This window comes from Kryptolebias marmoratus, linkage group LG2 (assembly GCF_001649575.2).
Source record: "Kryptolebias marmoratus isolate JLee-2015 linkage group LG2, ASM164957v2, whole genome shotgun sequence".
Taxonomy (NCBI): Eukaryota; Metazoa; Chordata; class Actinopteri; order Cyprinodontiformes; family Rivulidae; genus Kryptolebias; species Kryptolebias marmoratus.
In genome coordinates this window covers 29,582,427-29,603,906 of record NC_051431.1, presented here as the reverse complement: position 1 = coordinate 29,603,906, position 21,480 = coordinate 29,582,427, and the positions used below count along the sequence as shown (strand labels likewise).

The following is a 21,480-nucleotide window of genomic DNA, read 5'->3' as shown; positions in this document are numbered from 1 at the left end:
CCAAGACATGCGGCCGCAGATCAGATGAAATGACAACAAAGTCGATCATTGAACTGTGACCTAGGGTGTCCTGGTGCCAAGAGCACATATGGACACCCTTATGTTTGAACATGGTGTTCGTTATGGACAATCCATGACGAGCACATATGCATAATAATAGTATTTATTTTTCTTAGAATATTTTATACTTTAAATAAAAATAAAAATAAATTAAATACATTTGAGATGCATTCAAGTGTGTTAATTTTTCACCAGGGTAAAAAGAGATGAAAACTGGGGAACTAAACAGCCAGAGTCAAGAAATGATACAAATGTTGTGCTTAAAAACTGGTCTAACAGAATCACACAAACGGCAAGAATGAACAGTGTTTTGATTTCTGTGGACTACATGTCAACAACTGTGATACTTCCTGTTTCTTACAGTACTGTACAGTGAGGGATGCGCATTGCATTGTGGGGGTAAATATACAGCACAGAAAGGACAGTAAGGACCACAAAGGAATGAAAAAGGCACCGCTGCAACGATCAGCATCAGTTTATTTCGATGTGAATTCATGTCAGCGGTAACTAACCTGTGACTAGAGGTGGGTGGCAGGCTAACAACTGCCTGAGAACACCAGGGGTGGAATATGAGGGAGTGAAGTGGAGCGGCAGGGCTCATCGCTGTCTCCGACTGTTTTTTGTCAGCTGAGCTGTTCGCATACTGAGGCCCGACTGTTATCAGAGGCCTCGCACCGGAAGGTATATTTGCTTTGTGCAGTATTCCTGATAACGCAAACTCTGCAGTTTATATCGCTGTCGACCTTCTTTGTTGATTCTGCTTTGTAAAGAGACAATGAATCTAATTATTTGCTCGTATTATGTTAGCTACAGTTAGCTACCAAGCTAACGATGGTTAGCTGCAATAGCAGCGTCAAATGTACAGCTATCTACGGTCAAAGCGGAAATACATATTTTCAAAGTAAGGTAAAAATACTTAGTTTTGATATGTTAGCCTAAGATTAATAATGTTTTCTATTATTGTAATAGTATCAACGTTGAATTGTAAAATTAGGACACATTTTCTACAGAGAAATCACATGTCAAATTAAATACCAAAACGGTAAGATGTTGTTTTGTTGTTCTAGGTTGTTTTATTTTGACAGCTACAACCGGAAACAACTTTTCATCTCCGACCAGACTTGACGCTAGAGCCCGTTAGCCAGCGTTAGCTATACTGTTATCATTGCAAACGTGTATTCAGCATCTTTTCCAGTGAATATTCAGCTTTTCATGTCTCAGACACCTACTGTTACTTCTCTTTTTGTAAAATAAAAAAATTGCAGTGTGTTTTAGTTTAGTACTTTTTGTCGCTGTTTGTAAAAAGAAGGAAAGTTCCAGGCTGAGGATAACCGTAAGCATTTTTGTTTTGAGTCTTTGAATATTATTCAGTTCATTTAATTGTATGCTGTGCTTATAATTTGCAAAGTTTGTGTATTATGGTCTCTAAATTAGAACAAAACAAACATGTACAGGTACTGTGAGATAATAATTATTAATCAGTGGACAATAAACAAGTTATAAGGTACTAGTGTAAAAGGTTTTTTTTTTTTTTTTTTTTTTTTTTTTTTTTTTTTTTTTTAGAAGACAAGTGAAATTTCATTCCAGTTAAATCTGGTTATAATTCAATTCAGTTCAATGCACTGTGTATTGCAATGTTCATGTTTATAATAATGATGACTTGTTAATACAATTGTCTAATTTAGAAATGTATTGGCTCACATCAAACCTTCACTGGAGCATGTTTGTGCAGCAGTCAGCCTTGAAGAAGAGTTACTTCTGTTGAACAGAACCGGGCTGCAGTATTCTGCCCTGCCTGCCTTGTCATAAGAGGACTGAATGGCAATGTAAACAAACATGGAGGAACCTAGGTAGAAATGCCTTCTATGGGAAAGACAAAGCATAGTAAAAATTTAACATTTTTGGATGGACACTTAAAATATTATGTATGTAAATATGTTCTCTGATATAAAACATTTTAGCCATCTGAGAGATTTAGATTTTTTTTTTCTCTGCGTAAAAGCCCTTTGCTGTTTGCCTCATTTGCTGGTTCATACTAAACTTTCTCTTGTTGCACCACTGCAGCCCACCTATATACCTTGGTTTACATTTACAAGGTCAGTGTAGTCCAAGAGTATTTTCCTCTGGTCTGTGTTTGTGACAGGGAGAACTCTCTCCCTGTGAGAGGCCCCTCACTTGAGCTTTTGTTTGATGGAAAATCTCATGCCTTAGACATATCTTGTAGACAGCTGCTGTGCGTCCTGTAGCACACTGGCCTCCACATGAGCCTGGCTCGTATCATTGTACATCTGCTTTGATTGTTGTTACATAACTTGGCATTTTGTCCTCTGTGCTCCTTACCCTGCTTTCAAGTTCGCTGGGACTGCCTTCTCTACAGAGTGCACCTTTGGATTACATCCAAAACCCCTCAGCCTACACCTGCAATCTTCCACAGTGCACCTTTTTCTTCCTATCACTATTCTAAAATGTGTGTTTTGTATTTGAAAATTCATTTAGTTGTTGTGCTGTCAGGGAGATTAAGGACCTGTCTGCATCAGAACAGTGTTTTGTGGGTATACAAAGGTTTATTTTTAATAATTTTGGCATCTACACAGAAATCTAGTTTTAGGAGCCACTAAACTGTATTTTTCAAAACTGGATTCCAGAGTGAAAAATTCTTAAATGCCACCATTGTGTTCCTGTGTCGACAGCATTAACACAACCTTCTGAAAACAATGATGTTATAGTCCCACTTCCTGACTAACCTACGATCCCAAACATTATAGAAGTATAATGACAGATTACATGTGGGCGTTTGTGCTGCAGATGCCAATTGTTCAACTACAACAAAACCTTCACATACTGTATTACTTCAATGAATAGACAAAGTTGATGAAATAACATGGCCTTGAACAGTGCAAATCAAAACCTGTCATCTGCAACACAAATTCAAGCATGTGATCTACAATTCTTGTAATGCCTGTCACACTTGAGAATCATAGGTTAGGTACGAGGTGGAATGATGATATTGCTTGAAACTTGTTCTCAAAAAGTTGACTTTGGGCCATCTACACAAAAATGCAAGAGTGGTGTTTCAAAATTTTCTTACTGTGGAACCAGCTTACGAAAATTAAAATGCGGATTCAACGCAGAAACAACGAGAATCTTTTGCAAACTCACAGTACATCATTCTCATGGGGACAAGGCCTTACTGAGTCATTTTACACCTGTTTTGACTGCAAGACCTGTATTTAATTTGGTTACATAAAGTTTAGTCATATTTATGTTGACCTAAATAAACAATAATGATGTGAGGTATTTTACAAAAGAATAACAAGCCTTAAAACAGTTCAGGTCAATTTTTCTTCTTTTTTTTTACTTACTTATTTATAAATGTATTTATTAAAACTATTTCTGTCTCTTAAGATACAAGCATTACCTGTTGATTTCTAAAGTATTTTGGTTTTCTCTACAGGACACTTTTTACACCCAGCAGGACTCCAAGATGGGAGTCAAAACCTTCACCCACAGCTCGACCTCCCACAGCCAGGAGATGCTTGAGAAGCTCAATGCTTTGCGCAATGAGGGTCATTTATGTGATGTTACTATCCGGGTTCAAGACAAGCTCTTCCTAGCACACAAAGTGGTCTTGGCCTGCTGCAGTGAATTCTTCCGTTCCAAACTCATAGGCCGACCAGAAGAGGAAGACAAGTTTGTGTTGGACCTTCATCATGTGACAGTTAGTGGTTTTGCTCCTCTGTTGGAATATGCTTACACCTCTACCCTCTCCATCAGCACAGAGAATATCATTGATGTCCTGGCAGCTGCAAGTTACATGCAGATGTTTACAGTTGCCAGCACATGCTCGGAGTTCATGAAATCAAGTATTCTGTGGAGCCCGACAAACATCAGCAACAGCAATGCAGCAGCAGATAAACCCCATGAAGCAGCACCAGAGAGCGCTTCATCAAACTGTGCCCTGACACCATTGGATGGCAGTGTGTCACCTGTGTCATCTGACTGCAGCGTGATGGAGAGAAATGTTCCTATCTGCCGCGAATCACGGCGGAAACGTAAAAGCTTTGTTACAATGGCATCGCCCGAGAGTCCACTCAAATGCACTACACAGATGGTCACCACCTCCCCTCAGATTCCTAACCCATCCCCATCATTCTCAGATGGCTCAACTCAGCCTGTTGAGTCCTCCTTGGCTTTTCCCTGGACTTTTCCATTCGGCATCGACCGAAGATTCCACTCAGACAAATCAAAGCTGCCGGAAAGCCCCCGTTGCTTAGAGCAGGGTGCCCCAGTGACCTCAGATGGAGCGGTTGCTCGTCGGCTTAGTGACTTTCTAACATGTGAGAGCTCCAAGACAGTGTCCTCACCAGTTGCAACTGAAGAAGAAGACGTGAGGGTGAAAGTAGAACGTCTAAGTGATGAGGAGGTCCAAGAAGCATCATCACAGCCGGTCAGCGCTTCTCAGAGCTCACTGAGTGACCAGCAAACAGTGCCAGGGAGTGAGCAGGTCCAGGAGGAGCTTCTTATCAGTCCACAGTCTTCATCTATAGGTGGGACTATTCTCCTTACTTGTCTTTATTAACCGAATTTACAGAACCTAATTGTGTCTTATTGTTTTAATGTTTGTACTCAAATTTATAAATTATTTTTTAAAGAAAAAAATGTTTTTATTAAAGGTGCGTTGTCTTGACACTGTTAACTCAAAGGTTTCTTGGTTAAGGTAGTATCTCACTGGGCTGCAAATGTTGGAAACTAGTCCGTGACTCAAAAATTCATTAATAAATGTAAGAAAATAGGTGAATTTTCCGTTGTAGTCTCACTGAATTCTCACTCTTTGCAGCCAAGTGACCAGCGAGCCATGCAGTCACGTTTTACACTTCCAATTTTTGAAAATCATGGCCTATTTTTGTGTGCACTGAACCTTACTCTAGGCTATGCACATTATTTTGTTGCCTACCTCCACCCATATTATACTCATCTCAGCTTGCTCTTTGGCAGCTATCCCCAGCTTTATGAATCTGTCTGACAATTCTGCAAGTATTTTGAGAGAAAATTTGTCAGTTTTTTTGAACACATTGAAATTTCAAGTGACAGAACTGTGAACCTCTGCCACTCATACAAGGAAACTAAAGTACCCCATGAACATTTCGAGACTCCTATGTGAAATCCATTCCCCAACTAGTTCCCAACAGTCGCAGTGAGATACTACCTTAAATCATACAGTCAGATCTGACTGAGTCTCATCTTAAAGATGCCCACCAACTCACAACATTTTATTTTTGATTGGTTTTAAATCAATCAATTTTTTGAATAGCTTACAGTTTTGTTATTCAATAGTTTAAAATCGCAATAAAGATAAAGGCATAAACTGTATAAACCAAGTTTCATCCAAACCTAATTGCCTAAGGATTTTATTCTCAAAATTCAGACACCAGAAGTATTATTTTTTTTCTTCCTCTTTGAAGGTTCGATGGACGAAGGAGTGTCAGAGAGCTTGCCTTCACTGCAGAGCACTTCCAATGCTGGAGGACATGCAGAAGATGATGAAAGGTAGACAGCTTGTCTTAAGTCTTAATCATTCTTTAGAACTTGCAGCAAAAATGTCATAAGTAATAAGGAACATATAGAAGGGAACTGTATCTGGACCACACTTGTTTAGATAATAAATGGTGATGTTGGGATGATGCACTATAGTACAAAAATTAGAAGTTTTTATTTGTCAAAGTCTCAAAACCTTTGATAAGTTTTCTATGAGAAAATTAATCAGGTAAGGTTTGCATTCTTTCATAAAGAAGAACCTCTGGAACCTTACTAACAAATGAAAATGGTAGTTTTGAGCATCCATTTGAGGGCAGGTTTATGTTTCCATATAAAATTGATCATAGTTTACATTCTTTCATTCTTTGTGTTTTAGGTTGGAAGGTATTCAGTATCCTTACCACCTCTATATTAGCCCATCAGCTCGGCCTGGCACCAATGGCCCCGATCGTCCCTTTCAGTGTCCAACCTGCGGAGTCAGATTCACACGTATTCAAAACCTGAAACAGCACATGCTCATACACTCCGGTAGGTAAAATGAAAAAACAGAAAACTATAAACTACTCTAAATACATCTTTATGCATGGGTAGAGAAAGCAATTCCAGTTTTCTCATCTTTACATGTAATCTACCTACAGAATTAAAGGAATAAGGGATATACTTTTTTATTCCTATCATAGTGGACAAACTAGTTTAGATTACAATTCTACACTTACATACATCAGGTGTGAGGTACTCACCTGTCTTTAAGATGATTCAGAGAGAAATAAAATCTATGACATAAGTTTGGGATTGTTAAAGGACAAGCTGTTGGACTTTGACTGACTAAACAGTTTCAGGTTTCATCGTTATGTGCATGCTGGAGTCTTCAGTCCCTTCACATAATTAAAAATAAATAAATTAAAAATTTGTAAACAGCTGCTACAAGCAGGACATCTCATTTACAAAAGTATGAAAAATTGAAGCAACGACTGTTAATTTTTATTATTTCTTTGTAGTTTGCATGCACATATGAGTGTAAGGGGTGTGGGTTTTCTGATGGTGCATGAATGTGGGTCTCTGAGAACAAAAAGGTTGGGAACCACTAATATAGAAACTAGTTATGATTGACTTTCTTGTTACACATGGTTACATTGACCCTTTACCCGATCTTACACAACAATAAAAACCATCAATTGTATAATGCTTATATCTGGAAGTGGCAAAGCTGAAGATGTTGAGGTTCTCATTGGGAGTGACAAGGATGGATAGGATTAGAATGAGGTCATCAGAGGTACAGCACAGGTTGAAGGACTGGGAGATAAAGTTATAGAGGCCAGACTGAGATGGTTTGGACATGTGCAGAGGAGGGACAGTGGGTATATTGGTAGAAGGATGTAAGAAATGTAACTGCCAGGAAAAAGACAAAGAGGAGATGGTGGTAGAGGACAGAGAAGACAGAGTTAGATGGAGGAGGATGACTCGTTGTGGCGACCCCTGAAAAGGGAATGGCCGAAAGCAAAAGAAGAATTGTATAATGCTTATGAATACAGTGTATATAAACGTATCCACTATTTTAATAATACTCACTTCTGTCAAAGTTCCAGGATTTTGCAATGTAAAAAAATTAATAAATAAAACCATGCTCAGTTATTTCAAAACTTTTTCCGCCCTTACTATGGCATACATTCTGTACAACTCAGCTTAAAAAATTAAAAAGCTGTTGCAGGGAAGAATATAAAAAATGCAATAGGCTGGTTGCATAAGTGTGCACATCCTTAAAGTAATAACTTGCTGAAGTGCCTTTTGATTTAATTACAGCCTTCAATCATTCTGAAAGCATACCTTCCATCAATTAAAGTAACTTTGACCAACTTAAAAACTTGTGTTCTAATAGAATCTTCCTGACATTATCAGTTCCATCCTACAGTAAAATCCCTGGTTCACAGAGTGCTTGCTAAGGCTCTCATTGTTAAAGGGTATGAGGAGAAACTTACAAACAATTCCTCAGCATTAAATAACCAATGAGAAAAAATGCAGACAGTCATCAAGAAGTGGAAGAAATATAGAACATCAATAACATAATCGAGAACTGAATGTTCCTCCAAAATTGATGAAAAGACGAGATGGAAACTGGTCAGGGAGGCTGCCAAGAGGATTACAACAACATTGAAGGAGGTGCAGGATTTTCTGACAAGTCCTTGTTGTGTTCTATATGTGACAACAATCTCCTGTTTTCTCCATATGTCTGAACTCTAGGGTAGAGAAGCCTTTTCTTACAATGAAAAACATCCAGGCCCTGCTAAATTTTGCAAAAAAAAGATCAAGTCTCCTAAAAGTATGTGGGAAAATATGTTGTAGTTTGATAACTCAAAGCTGAACTTTTTGACCCCATTTCCATGGTAACGTCATGCTGTGAGGTTGCTTTTCTTCTGTTGGAACTGAGGTTTTAGTCAAGGTGAATGAAATTATAAACAGTTCCAAATAACTGTTTATTTTTGCCTGAAGCCTTCAAGTGTCTGCTAAAAAGCTGAAAATAAAGAGGAGTTTTATTTTTCAAAATAATTATGACTACAAGCATACATTCAAATCAATACGGAATGGCTTTAAAAAATCTAAGTTTTGGAATGGCCTACCATTGTGCCAGAGAGTAGAGCTACGTTTGATTTTAAAGCTCTGCGAGGTGACCTGAAGAGAGCTGTGCAAAAGAGATGTGCTCGCATCTAACAGATTTTGAGCACTTTAGCAGGGAAGAGGGCAAATATTACTAAATCAAGGTGAGGTCTGCTGATAGAATCCTACCTAACAAGAATCAAGGCTGTAATTAAATCAGAAGGTGCTTCAAAAAGTTATTAGGCCCCATCCACATGGAAACTACGTATGGGGCCTAAATTTAAAATATTTAAAATTTGTTTTTATTATTTCAGCCTTGTGTCCACATAGAAACAGCATTTTAGGACCCCTTGAAAAGTATTTTTCAAAACCAAGTTCAAAGTGAAAATATCTAAAAACCCCACATTGCGTTCTCATGTGGACACCTAAAAGCAAGTCGTTAGAACGTTTTGGCATTCTAGTTATAGGATCACAGAGGCCCACCTCTAACATAACCTATGACCCCAACCGTCACAGACAGTGACAGATTACATACTCGCATTTGTGTTGCAGATGCCAGTTGCCCAACTACAGCGAAACCATCACGTACTGTGGCTGTGGTTTAAGGGTGTGCACATTTATTTTCAGCTAGCTTGTTACTTTTTTTTCCTTTCAACAGATTTTTATTTTTTTGTAGTTGAATTGTACATATTTTATGTCCACTGTGGGTTGGAAACTTATTGGCACTTATTTTGTCTTCTCCCTTTTTCAGGCATTAAACCTTTCCAATGTGATCGCTGTGGGAAAAAGTTCACACGGGCCTACTCCCTAAAGATGCATCGGCTGAAGCACGAAGGTAAACGCTGTTTCCGGTGCCAGATTTGTAGCGCCACATTCACGTCCTTCGGTGAATATAAGCATCACATGAGGGTCTCCCGACACATAATCCGCAAGCCGCGGATTTATGAGTGCAAAACATGCGGCGCCATGTTCACCAACTCTGGCAATTTAATTGTACACCTGAGGAGTCTGAACCATGAGGCATCCGAACTAGCAAACTACTTCCAGAGCAGGTGAGGAGTCTGGGGGCACTGATCCCCATCATTTACTCAGATCTCACCTGGATCTAAAGATAACTTCAGTTTACATTGTAATACCTGAAGTTTAATGGATCTTTGTCCTGACTTTAGCTGTGTAGAATTGTTATTGACACAATGAAGTATTTTATTGCATTTACAGTAAAATTTGAATGTCTCTTGTTTAAAACCATTGTTTGACATTTCAGGAGGTAGGCTCATTTTCTATTTTCAGAATGACTGAAGAAAAAAGCCAGTCTAGTTCATGAGCTAACTGAATCACAAATAACAGCTGTGATATGAGATCTTGAATGGTTTTGTTGGTCTTGTTTTTAAAACTGTAAAGTAACGTTACTGAGGGTTATCTCATTCTCATTCATTTTAACTTACCTAAAGCCAGTGGAGAAGCATGCCTGTCACATTTGTACCAAACCCCACCCATACTCCACACACGTACACGTGCAAACATACTTACATAAAACAGGTCGCAGTCTTTTTAAGCTCTAAGGCAACACCCACAAAAAGATATGTAGCAAATTGACAGCACAGCTATACAGTCTGTTGATGTTTCTACACAAATAACTCTATAACACTTAGAGTCCTGTTAAAATTTCTCTTATTTAAACCCATCATGCATTACAAGAGCAAAGCAGACCAAATTACAGAGAATGATTGCAACATCATAACAAATCGGGCACAATCTTTCAACATCCTTGGTGGATGTAGATATAAACAAATGGGAACAAATCAGTTCAGTAAAATAAGTTTTAACACTGTAATAAAGAGCTCCAGTTCACTTTCCTTGACCACTTTGTGGCCCATACAAAGAGAGTCCTGTCAGATGGGCAGGAAGATGAGAAAGTCAAGGTACTAACTGACCAGAAAGAAGTACAAAGTTGGGAAGGAATGATGTAACCAACAGCAGTTGTAAATACCACTCTACAGCAAAATCAGGGAGTACTCAAACCCCTCCACCATGCTAAGGTGGCGCAAAAAGAATTACTTTTGTAATCTGAAAGCACAAAACCCTCCAAAATGGCATTTTGTGTACAAATCATGATACCTGCACTTTGAATGTTATTACAAAGAGGATCTCACAAACACAGCAAACTATTTAAGGCTCTGTTGAATTATAACTTCTTTTAGGATGTGTGGATGCAGTAGGTTATCTAGTATACAAAACTGAATTTGTCAATATTCTTTTGTAAACTTACCATACAAAAACAAATACTGAGCTAGTTTTGTTTTTGGCTTTTGGTCAACATTCTTGCAAAACATTTTGTCCTTATGTTTTGTTTTTAAAGGAATAGCTTGTTCGTAGCTAAATACAATAATTTTATTTATCTTCAGATTTCATCAAAGGCAGAACACAATGTTTTTATAAACTCATGGAGCGTTTTTATTTTCCAGACTTTTTTTACTTCTTAATCAACTCAAGCCCTTGCAGGACTGAAATGGGCTATTGACTTCTTAAAAGTTTTATAGTAGAAGATCTTCATCTGAGATCATTACAGTGTGGAAAATCTTCTGGCTGTTTAGTGAGACTCCTACCTCCCATCTTCAGTTTTCACATAAAAACGTGTTTGCTACACTGTAGTTGTGGATTTTCAGAAACATTTTTCAGATTCAGTTGCTGTCTGTGCCCAGAACAACAGTTAGACTTAATCTTAACTACTGTGTGCTTAGGTTTAATTACCAATGTTAATTAGTTTGTACATGTAAAAGCTCTAAGACTATAGAATATGATAAATGTGGTGTGTGAGCATGCTCCCTGTGTGTTTACACATTTTAAAGGCTGTCATTCAGTTATGAAGAAACTGATTGACTTTTTTGCACTATTTTGACACTGGCCTTGTCCAACATGTTTTTTATGTGGTTATTTAAATGTTTTAATTAGTATCAGCATGAGTAGTGACATATTATCTAGTTTGTTTGCACTAAACAAGGAAAATGTAAGAAGAATAAAAACTGCCTCTCAATGACTGACTGTTGAAGATAGGCACCAGCTCCTGAGACCCTAGGCAGGGTTTAGCAGGTATAGAAAATAGATGAATGGATGTTTAAATCACAAACCTGTAAGGGGATCAACTTTATGAAGTTACGATTTTGTTTTGTTTCCATGTGTTGAACATGGCATAAAAAAAATTCCAGTAAGGCTACAGAAAAAGTTTTACAGCAACTGCAAAATCCAGGATCCCTTTGTCAAAATTGGACTAAAGGACAATTTTACTTAGTAGGGCAATTGTGTGAAACGATATACTTGTTAGAAACATTTAGTAGACTGGCTCTGATTAAATACAATTGCTTTTCTGTTGTTGTTCTAAATTTTAAATATTTTTTTCACATTACACATAGCTGTTTTAATGATAGGATCGAATTAGATTTATTGAGGTTTTCTGGAACAGCTGTATACCAGTTATTGTAAAACTGAATTCAAATGTGTCCACCCACTGACCTGACTCCACAAAAACAGTGAAGTTTTTGACAAGATGTTTTCTTGCTCATGTAGTTTACAGAAAAAAAAAACATGTACCCAGTGAAACTCACCGTCTAAACTCACAAGATGTATCTTTCTTACTGAAAAAAATGTTGTGCGTCATCTCAGCAGCAACAATGAGAAAAGCAGCTGTTGGTATAGTGCCAAATCTCCAGAACTGTACTGTTGATCCTTCAACATGTTTTTATATCAAGCCCCGCCCTGAATGTTTATAGCCAAGTTGTGCTTTTTGCTGCTCTTCAGAGTTGTTTTTTAATGTAACATACTGTCTGAGTAAGCAAGGAATGTGTTGTGATGCATGCAAAAACATTCACAGCTCAAAATTTTTTAAAGGGGACCTATTTTGCTTCCTTGAACAAGTCAGGATAGGCCTGTGGGCTGTACAAAACATGTTCATTACATTTAATACACAAAATCATTCTCAGAAATTGAGATTTCACCTGATCAGTTCTGCCTGTGTTGAGCTCATTTCAGAATTAGCAGTTTTAGGGCTAATTCACTATTATGCAAATAAACTGCTCTTGGCCACGCACCCCAATTCAGTGTCCCGTCTCAAAACAAAAATCTCCCTGAAGGATTAAACGCTGTGGATCTAACACACATTTATATAGTTAGTAATTCAAACTCTGAGGATTCATTTAGTCTAGCTCAAGAACAAAGAGATACAGTTTGTCAAACAGCAGGACTGAATGTTAAACTGCAAAAACCAAAACAAGCTATGGGTAAAGCTAGATTACGGGTGGAAGATCAAATAACATTTTCTGACCAGTTACATGATAACACTTACAGTATATATCATTTGATAGCAATGGACCAGAACAAACAATAATTCACAACAAAACACTCAAAACCAACTGAAGATTTTTCATCACACATTAAATGTGAGCTGAAAATCTGAGACAGCAAAACTGTGTTGAACAATCAGATTAAAAAAGCAGCCCGTGTCACATAGAAAACAGTCATTATATTAAGTTTAAAATAAATTGTTAGAATGGGGGGGGGAGACGGAGGCAAACCCGGAACGCAGACTAATCATTTTAAGGGAAGAAAATTAATTTTTTAAAGTAAACACTAGCCAAAACAAAAGGCTGGCGTGGCAGCAAAAAGGAAAACCAACAATATCAAAACAGCGGCAAGGCAAACAAAGCATGGAGCAAGGTAACGAGAGGAATGACCGAGTGAAGAATGGAAAGACAGAGACCAGTTTTAAAGGCTGAGGGAGATGAGTAATTGATTACAGCTGTAGACATGACGAGGAGCAGGTGAGGTGGGCGTGGCAGACAGGACTGGAAAAAACACTGGGGAGGTGAACAGTGACAAGACATGAACACAGAAACCAAAAAGACAGCTAAAGCAAAACAAGAACTACAAAGAACATCAAACAAAGAACAAAACCCCAAAACCCCAGGAACTGTGACATAAATAGCATATTGTAAAATAAAATGACTGATGTTAAAGCATTATGAATACAGTTTCAAGTAAACTTTGTAACAGGCTAAAGATAATATTGGAGGTAGCACAACAAGTAACTTAGCTTTGATAAAGGCATTGATTAACAAGTCCAATTATCCTAACCAACAAATTCTTCCTCTGAACCTCTTGTCCAATAATATTTTCTTCTTTATGAACTTAAGAGAAACTGACAGCTGTGGTCTTTTACATGCTACCATAGCTAAGCGTCTCCATCAGGCTCTGAGCCTTGCAGAAATGACAGCGTTGTACAACTGCATTTAATGGTTATTTTGGTAGTCAACTAATCAATATTTTTTCAATCAGTGGATTAGTCAATGATTATTTTATTCCATCTGTGCTTCCTATGGGTGCACCTCTTGTTCCGGGCTCCAGTGCATGCTCTACTTTACCTGATCTAGTCCCACCACCTGTGAACGTCATCCTGATGTTATTAACATTAACATTAGCATTAGTTTAGCATTAAGACCTGCTCTTCAGCAGGTCATCAAGTTTTGCAGAAGCCTGTTAATCACTCAGTCATTCAAATCAGGTGTGTCAAAGCAGGAGGGGCCATACGAGTTGGGTGCACAGTGCTATGGGCAGCAGCCCAAGGCCTTGGCGTTCTGACCCTGGCTTACCTAAGCAGGCTCTTGGGACATGAAATGTCACCTCTGGTGGGGAAGGAGCCTGAACTTGTGCGTGAGGTTGAGAGGTACTAACTAGATAGTCTGACTCACTTCAACACACAGTTTGAGTTCTGGGACCAGTCTTTTTGAGAGGGGAAGGACCTTATTCCACTTTGGAGTTGCTTATGGTGAGAGGTGCCAGGCTGGTGTGGGGCTACTTATAGCTCTCCCGGCTTGGCGTCTGCGTGTTGGAGTTTTTCCCGGTAGATGAGAGGATAGCTTTGCAGTACCTTTGGGTGGTGGGTTGGGCTCTAACTGTTGTGTGTGCCAATGTGCCGAACTGCAGTTCAGAGTACCCATCCGTCTTGGAGTTCATGGGACTCCATAATTCTGCTGGGGGACTTCAGTACCCATATGGCTATTGACAGTGCAATCTGGAGGGGCATGATTGGGAGGACCAGCCTCTCTGATCTGAAAACGAGTGGTGTTCTGTTATTGGACATCTGTGCTAGTTACAGTTTGTCCATTTCAAACATAAGAGTGTCCATAAGTGCACATAGTGCCAGGTCACCCTAGGCTGCAGGTTGATGATAAATTTTGTAGTCATGTCATCTGACCTGCGGCCATATGTTTTGAACATTCAATATTGTTCCCAACTCTTCCAGTCAAACAATGCAGTTAAAAAAAAACAGTTGCGTGGTTCTTTATGATGCGTCAACAATGTTGATTGTGTAGTCTTACTGTGCTGATTGGTTTTCTCCATATGAAACATATTCAGGCGAATGGTAGCTTTCAGAAAGTCTAGAGTAATTTTGATGGTAACAAGCTGATTAGTATACACTTCCTAAATAAGGAACACAGAGATCTTGCTGAGATACCGCAACATAAAAAGTATCCAATCCCAGGAATTAGGTCGCTTTTCTTCAGTATTCCTGTCAAATCTAAACTACTTGCAGATGAAAGATCCTACACAGTTTTTCTTCAGAAACATGTTGCTTGTCAATAATTAATTGTATCTACATTTTTACTACCTTCTATTGAGATGTTTCCCTTGCCCCTGAAAATTGGCAATTTGCCTATTTTTGATATTGCACAAAAAACCGTCACAATATATTGGATAGGCTCAACATAACATCTACAGTACACTTACAAAAAAAACATTTTAGTTTAAAAGTTTCATCTTCCATATTACTAATCTAACTGAAGGATTTGTAAAATAAAATATATAAATAACTCTGTAACACACACAGCTCAAGCCAATCTGAAAAGTGTTCATGTCTGAATAATGAATAATAGTTCAGATTTCTGACAGTATTTGTAATATTCCAAAAGGCACCAGTATACTTGCTGGTGTCTCATTTGTTACTCAATTGAGAGGTGACCATGTGAGGAAGGCTTTGTGTTTATATTGAAAATTTGCTTACAAATGATAACTTGTAACAAGTGAGGTAACTACTTGTTGCTGTCAGATATACAGTAAATATACATATTTAGGGTTGTCCACTTGTGACTGAATAACCCAGTATGCATAAAGTGATCCAGCTTGTTGATGACTTGAGAAATGAAAAGAAAGTGATAAGTACTTCTTAACCAAATTTATAAACAACAAAGAAATTGAGACTATGGAAAAAGTGCATCCAGTCAGCTGATGGTGTGAAATCAAAATAGATTTAGTTGTCTGTTGTTTAAGTTATCAAAAAGAAAACATTTCACCCGTTATAGAAACTAGGGTATGTTTTTATTTTTAAATGACCAAAAACATTTAACTACAACAGATTATTTTGGTCATATTTTTTGCTCTTTAAAAAAATTACAGTGAATTCTAACCTTAAATGTACTACTACATATTTACCTATACATGTCTGTGATATTTAGAAAAGATTGTCACTCTGTTGGTTTACTATGACTAGGATAAAAAAAAATCAAATGTTCCCAACTAATTCATCACCAAGTCTTCATCTTATTTATTTTTAAACTAAGGCCTGCCATTGTTGTGTCATGTTTCTAAAGTTAACTGGCAGATTAAATACTATGCTTGTTCTTATAGAAACCATGAACACTTTACTTTTCTTTTGACTAATTGGAAACAGGTTGTCATTACAAAAATCATGTAAACATATTTGTATAAGTGAAAACTGTAAAATATACTTCCAATATTTGTGTTAAGGTAACAAGTATAAGGATGGTGAGCTCACACATTCTTTTGGTTTTTGCAGTGATTTCCTCGTGCCCGACTACCTGAGCCAGGTTCAAGAGGAGGAGGAGGCACTGGGAGTCCAGTATGAGCTGGAGGAGTCCCAACATCACCCACTCTACCCAGGCAGCACCTCCACCTCCACCACCACTGCCACCTCGTCCTCCTCCTCAGTCCAGATGTCCGTCATCTCCCAGGTCTCTTCTTCCACCCAGAACTGTGAGAGTTCCTCTGGCTTCCTTTCACCTGAACCACTGGAGGCCCCTGCCTCCCTCAAGATGGACACAGATGAGACAGCAGTCATGACAGAGGAGACCAAGATGGATGACAGTGTAGGAGGCAGTTCCCCAGAGGTGTTTGAAGAGGAGCAGCAGCATCCTCAAGCCAAGGAAGTGGCTTCCATTACCATAGAGTGATTCAAGTCTTCTGCCTGCCCATCATGTCTTATTTTGCAGTCATGTCATATGGGATTCCTTATTGGAAAGATTTGATGGCTGAATGGAACCACTTGCACATGTGGATGCTTCATCATGTGGAACTATGAAGATGGAGTGATTGAAGATTTTTGAAGAGCCCTGTTGGCTTCATGACTTTTTTCTGCACACAAATGGAAGCACTTATTTGCATTTAAGTTGTACATCAGATTTCATTAGGTCAGGCGGTCTTGGTCTCAAAGCATTATTACTACCTTGGAAATGTGAGCTGTCAGTATTTTAGCAAAGTAATAAGGTTGTTGTTTTGTTTTGTTTTTTTATCCCATATGACTTGAATGCAGCTGAAGTCATTTATGTCTTAGCCAATTGGAGGTTTGTTAATTCCAAGCCTTGCTCAACTTTTAGAAAGTGCCTGAGAGTTCACACTTAAGCAAAGTCACAGAGAAGATAAAAAGAACTTGACTTTGCCAGGTGACAAATCAAGTCTTTGCAAACTTGGTTAAAAATGTATTAAACTGTATTAAATTTGTAGAAGTATTGTTAGTTTGTATGGGCAGAGACTGTGCTATTCCTTTGGTGCCATTGCTATTGGCAAACTATTACATGTCAATATTATCTATACTGCAATAGCTTGTACTGTAGTTCTATATGAATGCTGTGTATGTTGGGTGTTGTGAAATATGATGTGTCAGATATGTGTGTATGTGAATTTCTATGATCAGTATGAACACAGTGCATTTAGTTTTTAAATGTTTAAAGCTTGAAATATGTTTGTCACATATTCCCTAAAGACAATTGTTCAGCATATAATTTTCGTTTTTAGATTTCAGTAAACACTGTTGTGAAATCTAGTCTTTTCTTTTCTAAAAGCTAAACTCTATGAGTTTAGATCCATTCAGATTAGAACTGTTCTCTAAATTTCAATTTCTGCTAAAATATAATTGTGTTATGAAAATAAAAGAAAATTAAGGCTGTTTCACAGCCATCTGGAGATATTTCCAGATTGCCTCTAAGATGTGGTTAAGTAGCATTTCATTCCTATTGAAGCTTGACAAATGACAGTTTTCAAACATTTTATGTCAGGTTGCATTGCAGCGTTTAATATTTCACATGGTTAATTTCTGAATTTACTAATAGGTACATTGCTGATGTTTTAGCATATTTCATAAGCATGGCGAAACCTTTCCTTAGGTACCACATATTTGTTTTGCTGTTTTATGTTTTAGGTCTGTTACCATTCTTTACCTAAATTCTAACAGGATAAAAAAATGTCCTTTTTTTTCGTTTTTTTGTAACCCCCTGCACAGTGCAGTTCAGTCAAAAATTTTGCTAAACATTCAGTATGTGTGTGTATGTATATGTATATATATATATATATATATATATATATATATATATATATAAATAAATATAAAGATAGTGTGGAGCAGTGGTGCCCTTGCTCCTTCTGTTTTGATCCGAGTTTCTTTGGTTTTTGTTATGACAGACAATGATTCTCAATATAGTATATTGCACCACACTTTTAAAGAACATTTATACTTTTATTATAAAATAGGATTTCTTACAAAGCCCCCAGTGTTTGCACTGAAGTGTTTGGTGTTTGTAGATTTACTTATTGTTAACAAAAATGGTCAGAATCAAGTAAATTTGCTGCAACCAGGCTGTAGTGTTGTGACAGATCTGCTTTAAGAAGCAGAACAAGTGTGTCAGTGTGTGAATCCCAATATTGTGAGTTAAAAGAATTTAAATGCTAATTGTGTTAAGAAAGACCTGATCAGTAGGTTGACAACAGGTTGTCCTTCACACAGTTCTTATTTCACTTTACATTTTTGTGCTGTTTGAGTCAAACTTTTCACTCCTGTTTTCTGTGTTTTGCCAACATGGTTACAGTTCTGTATATAAACGTGCCTGTATTTTGAAAGGAAAATGACACCCATGGTGATAAGCCATGTGTTAAATGCTACTGACAGTGACTCTGTTTATTGTTCATTATCATTTTCAGCCCCCTTAACGTAGTCCAAACAGACAACATTTAAGATTATTCTAGCAGGATGTAGGAGCTCACGTATAGGGTTGATTAGAAATGTTGACTCAAATAACCTTGTGATTCTAGTATAAAATTCTCACTGACCTGATTATTGACATTCAACAAAAGCTGTCTTAACCAATGCCGATGTTACCCTGTGCTATCCTTTTTTTTAATTGTTGTGCCATTTGCCCTTTTTATCTGGGCACAAATCAAGCTTTTTAATACAGGACCAAATGTACTCTGTTTCATTGGGGATTTGCCATGGCAATCAGTAATTGCACATGATAAAAGAAAAAGATAATCATTCTAGTAGTCCATGCTGATTAGCAAAGAGGTTCTGCTGTTCTGCCTCTCAAAACACTGTATGATGTTGTGCATTTCAGAGGCTAGCCTTAGTAAATGGACCTATTAACTCTAGTTGCACAATGTCAGAATAAAAAAAAAGTTTTACATTTTCCATTTGTATGTCATGCTTTTCATCTGTTGTGCTTGGTGTCTGTATTCAAACAACTTTTTTTACTATGAAATGCTGCTGTTTGTTAAAATTCAAAAGTGCCCACAATATTTTTGTGAACTGATGGTGTGCAATAAATGGACCGGTGTTGTTTCAAAGTTTTAATCCTGTCTTTGGAATGGTGAATCAAATTTATATATATCTATATATATGCATATTGTACATTAGAATGTATACTTTTGTTTTAATCAAATGTGACTGAAGGTGAACCACACAGGCAAGGACCCCATTTGATCTGTGAAACAAGGAACAGGGCTTTGGTATCAAACGGCTGGTTCTATTCAGCTCCTATGTGTTTGTTTCAAAGGTTGCATGTTCATATTGTTCTGTGAAGTGAAAGAGAGCATGTCTTGAGTCGGTGGTGAGTTCTGTCTAGGCCTTACAAATCTTCATCCGGTGTAGCTCTGATCTGGTCAGCATGCCCTCTACTTTTCTGTACATTAAACCTTTTTATGTGCAATGTTTAAAAATATATTGATTACATACAGGACATGCCTTTTCAATGTACACTTGATGTTGTATATGTTTTTCAGTCCATATGGTTTATTTAAAAGGAAAAAAAGACAAAAAACTAGTAGCTTCACATAATGATATATATTTTTGGTGAGTTTTGTATTCTAGTTGCTGTTTCATGGCATTTTGGATATTCTTGTTAAATGTGAATAGAGCAGTTTAGTCTTGGAGTATGGGGGACCTTGGTAGTCTTTACTTTGTGACTGTCTGCAGTGTGTTTGTGTATATAAATATAAATAAATGTACAGTATATACACTCATACTATGTTGCATATTCTTTATATTGTAGGCTACTCGATGAGCACATGCTTCAGACAGATGTTGTATTTTGTGTCTTTGATACTGTATTAAACTGTAGTTCGAAGAAACTATACAAAAATGTTTCTGATAATTATAGGCGGTGCTGAGTGTTTTCACTTGATCATATTCAACAGGTAGCAGTAAAAAAAAAAAAAGGCCACCCTAAGAGTTTATAGTTGTTTTAAATCTTTACTATTGTTCTGGCTTTGCAGTCCTGATGTTTTAAAATAATTTTTGTATAAATATAAAATGTAAATAAATAACCAAAGTCTGAATAAATTAGTGAGCTTGCCTGAACTTTTTTTAATAGTAAACATGAAATTAACTTTTTATACTTTTTGATTTTGTACTGTGAACATATAGAACAGTCTTTTAAGATGATTTTAAATGAATTATGTACAAAAGCTTAAATTAGAATTTAAGCTTTTGTACCTATACAGTGTCACATGTGAATGAGTAGATCTGTAGTTATTTAGATTGATTAAATGCCTGACCAGAATTTATTTAATGCTACTAAAACAATAAAGCAACAGAATCTTGGTCCAAAACTAACTTGTGTTCTTAGTTCTTAAAGCATCAATGTATTTCTTGTTGAGTGTGTCCCTGTAAGTGCACTTGAATTTTGTTCCCTTTTTAGGATTTTTTCTGGTATAGTCACCTACCTTATTAAAACCAATAGTCTATATGGAGAGCAAAGCCTGCTCTCACTGTGATACAATGTCATATTTGGGTTAGATGTTAGGGTGATTGCTATGATGTAAATTGAGTTAAAGTGATAGTCTGATGGCATGGCAGTGCAGTTGTTAGAGCTGTTGCCTCCCAACAAGAAGTCACAGGAGCATAACTATCTGTGAAGTTTATTTGTTCTCCCCGTATGTGTAGGTTTGCTCCGAGTATTCCAGAGAAAACATTCATACTAGTTTAATGGAAAATTTATTATGTCACAAGGTGTGAGTGAGAATGTGTCTCATTTGTCTCTGTATGTACAGTACCTGTCCAGGGTGTACCCTGCCTGCCACCCAATGTTTGCAGAAGATAGGCACCAGCTCCCTGGCAACCCTGCATGAAAAAGCAGGTAAAGAAAATGGATGGATGGGATAGTCTAGTCATTTTTGTAGTGATGTTCTGCCAAATAGTTTTCAGTAGTTATTACCTTATTTGCTGTGACATCAATCATACAGAAAAGAGTATGGAGAAAAGGGCAGAAGTCTTTGTCCAGGCTAGGCTAATGGCTGGCCAAATGAGGGCCCATTTTTTATTTTCTATTTATTTTTTTAAGCTTAAAAAACAACTCATTCCCAAAGATTATATACTGATGTGAAAGAACGCTACATTAGTAAATATTAAACCTCTACACTTCAGTATGACACCATTTGTTTAATTTGGCACTGTTTTTGGGAAGACTCAAGTAGCAAGATGTCAGCTGTGTTTAGCCCAACTGTTGCTTCTACATTGTATTTATGTTGCCCTTTAGGACTTTGTTCGTTGTTGTCTTGTTGACACCACTGTCAAACAACTGTGTTTATAGTGCTTGGACTTATGATGGATCTGCATTCTCAGTATCAAGAGAATCTATGGAAGGTTGCTTTCACAGTTGGAAAAGCTACAGATGCACCTTCCTGCCCCTGTTTCTGTGCTCTCCCTCCTCCCGAGTACCTGCTTTTGTTCTTCCCTGGGGT

General features: G+C 37.4%; 1 protein-coding gene across 4 annotated transcripts; it reads left to right on the top strand.

The window, feature by feature from the left end:
- The first annotated feature begins 435 nt into the window (after positions 1-435).
- zbtb44 (zinc finger and BTB domain containing 44) lies at positions 436-19,988 on the top strand. 4 transcript variants are annotated; one of them, XM_037974182.1, is made up of 6 exons: positions 436-584; positions 3,515-4,607; positions 5,523-5,607; positions 5,972-6,123; positions 8,939-9,239; positions 16,034-19,988. In XM_037974182.1, the coding sequence occupies exons 2-6, from the start codon at positions 3,545-3,547 to the stop codon at positions 16,425-16,427; spliced, it is 1,995 nt and encodes a 664-aa protein (XP_037830110.1). In that variant the 5' UTR covers positions 436-584; positions 3,515-3,544; the 3' UTR covers positions 16,428-19,988. The 4 variants fall into 4 exon arrangements, with proteins under 4 accessions (XP_037830110.1, XP_017289324.1, XP_017289328.1 ...); XM_017433835.3 differs by having other exon boundaries at positions 442-741; XM_017433839.3 differs by having other exon boundaries at positions 442-741; positions 8,939-9,022; positions 16,034-16,208.
- Positions 19,989-21,480: the final 1,492 nt, after the last annotated feature.

What these genes read in the sequence shown, in the direction of transcription:
- zbtb44 (XM_037974182.1), top strand. Translation starts at nt 3,545, where the DNA reads ATGGGAGTCAAAACCTTCACCCACAGCTCGACCTCCCACAGCCAGGAG. An exon ending in TCCACAGTCTTCATCTATAG is followed by an intron (nt 4,608 to 5,522) that starts GTGGGACTATTC and finishes TCCTCTTTGAAG; the next exon opens with GTTCGATGGACGAAGGAGTG. An exon ending in GCACATGCTCATACACTCCG is followed by an intron (nt 6,124 to 8,938) that starts GTAGGTAAAATG and finishes TCCCTTTTTCAG; the next exon opens with GCATTAAACCTTTCCAATGT.